General features: G+C 41.9%; 1 protein-coding gene across 1 annotated transcript in view; it reads right to left on the bottom strand.

Moving 5' to 3' along the window:
- Positions 1–354: 354 nt before the first annotated feature.
- The window catches only part of LOC135223068 (uncharacterized), a 12,010-nt gene continuing 7,701 nt past the window's right edge, over positions 355–4,663 (bottom strand). Inside the window, exons 4-6 of the mRNA XM_064261576.1 lie at positions 2,337–2,745; positions 1,567–2,182; positions 355–1,293 (exon numbers count right to left, since the gene is read on the bottom strand). Of these exons, the coding sequence (XP_064117646.1) occupies positions 355–1,293; positions 1,567–2,182; positions 2,337–2,745 (1,964 nt within the window). The remainder of the gene's footprint in view (positions 1,294–1,566; positions 2,183–2,336; positions 2,746–4,663) is intronic.

Raw genomic sequence — 4,663 nt, 5'->3', positions numbered from 1 at the left:
TCCCACCCCTCCCTTTCAGTCCTCAGCTTCCTTCCCTTTCTCTCTCTCTCTTTTTCTATCTTTCAGTTTCTCTGTCTCTGTATCTTTCTCTTTCTCATTTTTTCAATGAGGGGTTGTAAGTAGAGATGGGGCTCAGGGCCGGAAGGGAGGTCCCACCCCTCCCTTTCGGTCCTTACCTTTCGGTCCTTACCTTTCTTTCCTCCTTCTCTTCTCTCTCTCCTCTCTCATCTCCTCTCTTCTCTCTCTCTCTCTCTTCGCTCATTCCCTTTCCCTTTCTTTATCTCCTTTTTTAATTTCTCTTTCTCTCTATGAGGGGTAGGAAGAGGAGAAGGGGCTCAGGATAGTTAAACTTTCTCATGTTAAAGCAGCAACTTTTGCTTCTGTGAGATGAGGAAATTTTTGCTGCTGTGACCTGAGCAACTTTTGCTTTTGGTATATGAGCAACTTTTGCTGCTGTGACACGAGCAACTTTTGCTGCTGTGTCACGAGCAACTTTTGCTGCTGTGAGATGAGCAACTTTTGCTGCTGGGGTTGGGACACGACGGCCAACTGTTTTGCCTGCTGTGACACGAGCAACTTTTTGCTGCTGTGGACACCGAGCCAACCTTTTGCCCTGCTGTGACACGAGCTAATCTTTTGCTGGCAGTGGTCACGAGCAACTTTTGCTGCTGTGTCACGAGCAACTTTTGCTGCTGTGACACGAGCAACTTTTGCTGCTGTGACACGAGCAACTTTTGCTGCTGTGACACGAGCAACTTTTGCTGCAGTGTCACAGGCAAATTTTGCTGCTGTGTCACGAGCAACTTTTGCTGCTGTGACACGAGCAACTTTTGCTGCTGTGACACGAGCAACTTTTGCTGCTGTGACACGAGCGACTTTTGCTGCTGTGACACGAGCAACTTTTGCTGCAGTGTCACTAGCAACTTTTGCTGCTGTGTCACGAGCAACTTTTGCTGCTGTGTCACGAGCAACTATTGCTGCTGTGACACAAGCGACTTTTGCTGCTGTGACACGAGCAATTTTTGCTGCTGTGTCACGAGCAACTTTTGCTGCTGTGACACGAGCAACTTTTGCTTGCTTGTCCACGAGCAAATTTTCTGCTGTGTCACGAGCAACCTTTTTTGGCTGCTGTGCCCGAGCCAACTTTTTGCTGCTGTGACACGAGCGACTTTTTGCTGCTGTGTCACGAGCAACTTTTGCTGCTGTAACCGAGCAAATTTCGCTGCGGGACACGAGCACTTTTGCTGCGTTGCCACGAGCATTTTGCTGCTGGGACACGAGCAACTTTTGCTGCTGTACACAAGCACGGTTTTGCTACTATGTCCGAGAACTCTTGCTGCGTGTCCACACACTTTTTGGCTGGCGGTGCCACGAGCCAACTTTTGCTGCTGTTGACAACGAGCTTTGCTGCTGTGACAGAGCAACTTTTGCTGCTGTGTCACGAGCCAACTTTTGCTGCGGTGCCGACTAGCACTTTTGGCTGCGGTTACACGAGCAACTTTTGCTGCGGTTGCTCGAGCAACTTTTTGCTTCTGTGAAACGAGCAACTTTTCTTGCGGTGACAACCGGTGACACGAGCAACTTTTTGCTGGCTGTTGTTTTCACGAGCCAAACTGCCTGCTGTGCACGAGCAACTTTTGCTGCTGTGTAACATGAACAACTTTTCTGCTGTCGCTGCAGTGCACAAGCAACTTTTCGCTGCTGTGACACGAGCAACTTTTGCTTTTGCGGGTGCCACGAAGCAACTTTTGCTGCTGTGACACGAGCAACTTTTGCTGCTGTGACACGAGCAACTTTTGCTGCTGTGACACGAGCAACTTTTGCTGCTGTGTCACGAGCAACTTTTGCTTTTGCGGTGCCAGAGCAACTGCTGCCGTCACAACTACGAGCAACTTTTGCTGCTGTGACACGAGCAACTTTTGGCTTGCTGACACGATCAACTTTTGGCTGCGTGACACCCGGAACTTTTGCTGCGCACGAGCGACTTTTGCTGCTGTTACACGAGCAACTTTTTGCTGCGGACACGAGCAAATTCGCTGCTGTGACACGAGCAATTTTGCTGCGGTTGCCACGAGCAACTTTTGCTGCTGTGACACGAGCAACTTTTGCTGCTATGTCACGAGCAACTTTCTTGCTACTATGACACGAGAACCTCGTGCTGCGGTGCCACGAGAACTTTTTGCTGCGGTGCCACGAGCAACTTTTGCTGCATGTGACACGAGCAAACTTTTGCTGCTGCTGTGACCACGAGCAACTTTTGCGCTGGAACTAAACGAGGCAACTTTTGCCCTAGCAAGGTGCCACAAGCAACTTTTGCTGCGGAAATACGAGCAAACTTTTGGCTGCTGTGCCACGAGCAACTGTGGCACGAGCCAACTTTTTGCTGCTGTGACACGCGCAACTTTGCTGCGCTGCTACGAGCAACATTTGCTGCTGTGTCACGAACAACTTTTGCTGCTGTGACACGAGCAACTTTTGCTGCGGTGCCACGAGCAACTTTTGCTGCGGTGACACGAGCAACTTTTGCTGCTGTGACACGAGCAACTTTTGCTGCTGTGACACGAGCAACTTTTGCTGCGGTGCCACGAGCAACTTTTGCTGCGGTGCCACGAGCAACTTTTGCTGCGGTGCCACGAGCAACTTTTGCTGCTGTGACACGAGCAACTTTTGCTGCCGTGACACGAGCAACTTTTGCTGCCGTGACACGAGCAACTTTTGCTGCCGTGACACGAGCAACTTTTGCTGCTGTGACACGAGCAAATCGATAACGTCACTGTCGTCTTGATTTCGTCCCCGTCCGCTGGACGGTGTTTCGATCCACGAGAGGACGAAATTATTATAAACTAAAAAATTCCCCTTCGGTTCATATATCTGAAAATACATCAATTCTGGGGTAGAGCGAAGTAGATATTAAAGGACATTTGGGGCTTTAATTATATATTTATTTATATATATATATATATATATATATATATATATATATATGTATATATATATATATATATATATATATATATATATAGTCATATATATGTATATATATATAATATGTATATATATATGTGTATATATAAATATATATTTATTATATATTTATATATATATGTATATATATATATATATATATATATATATATATATATATTATATATATATATATATATATGTGTGTGTGTGTATGTGTGTGTGCCTGTGTTTATGTATGTGTGTGTATGTCTGCACTAATGCGAAGTCATCCCATCTGGAGTAGAAAATAAAAAATAAATGTTCTAGCTTATTCTGGTAGTTCTACTCCAGGTGACAAGCGGAAAGGCTGGCGAAACTGACATATAAAAGTTTTTTTATTTTTCCAATAGTGGCTGGGTTTCAAGCAGTGTGAAGGTCTGGAACCTCATCTGCAAATTATGCAGCAATGCATTTGTAATTATTGAATAATTTCACGTAAATTTAAATCTTCTTAGTATCTTTATTTTGATAGTTCATCACTTCCTGACCCGTAGCCGTGTAGTGCCGTCAGTTTACCTCATGCTGTGCATTGTAAGCACCACTATAAGGTTCTATGCAGCGTCCCTTCTGCCTCTAGCTGCAGACTCCTTCATTCCTTTTTAATGAACCTCCGTTCATGTTCTCTTTCTTCCATCATACTTTCCTCAGTACTCTCCTAACAATTGTTTCATAGTGCAACTGCTTTGAGGTTTTCCTCTTGTTACGCTTTTCAGACCTTTTCACTTTCAACTTCCGTTTCATCGCAGAATGATGGCCTCATAGGTTCCAGCTCTTTGCCTGTGGCCTAAATTCTATATTCTGTTTGATTCTATTCCAAGTGTGAGATCCCAGGGAGGAACAGTTGGGTGAGCGATTGACTGCTCTAGGGGATTGGGGTTGAACAGGTAGAGTGTTAGATATTGCTTTCGTGGATCCATAGGTCCTCCTAAATATAATAAAAAGAAAAACCACGTTGATACGGCCAGAAAGGATCCAGCTAGGAGTTAGGAGTGCAATTAAAAGTCCTAGGACATTTTTATGTGGAGTGGAATGTCTCCTTGAATTAGTTGCACTGCGTTTTTTTATTTGTCAGGGAATACTACGAAAACAGAAGTGTAAATAAGAAATGTATATGTACACACACACACACACACACACACATATATATATATATATATAATTAGTTACACTTAGTTTTTTATCATGGCATACAGAAGTGTAAATAAAGAAATATATACAAGTGTATATATATATATATATATATATATATATATTATATATATATATATAGATATATATATATATATATATATATGTATATATATATATATATATTATATATATATATATGTGTGTGTGTGTGTGTGTGTGTGTGTAATATTAAAAATGCCAACGTAAAAAGGGAGATACGTTTGTTGCTGATGTAATGTAAAGAAAAGGTTATATTATTTATATATATTATATAAATATATATATCATATAATAATCAGATATATATTATATAGGATATATATATATATATATATATTATATATATAGATATATATTTATATATATACTTCTTACATTACATCAGCAACAAACGTTATCTCCCTTTTTACGTTTGGCATTTCAAATATTATATATATATTATGTTAATATTAAAATGCCAACGTAAAAAGGGAGATACGTTTGTTGC

Source organism: Macrobrachium nipponense, chromosome 8 (genome assembly GCF_015104395.2).
Source record: "Macrobrachium nipponense isolate FS-2020 chromosome 8, ASM1510439v2, whole genome shotgun sequence".
Lineage (NCBI taxonomy): Eukaryota > Metazoa > Arthropoda > Malacostraca > Decapoda > Palaemonidae > Macrobrachium > Macrobrachium nipponense.
The sequence above is the reverse complement of the archived record's forward strand: the minus strand, read 5'-3'. Positions and strand labels throughout refer to the sequence as shown.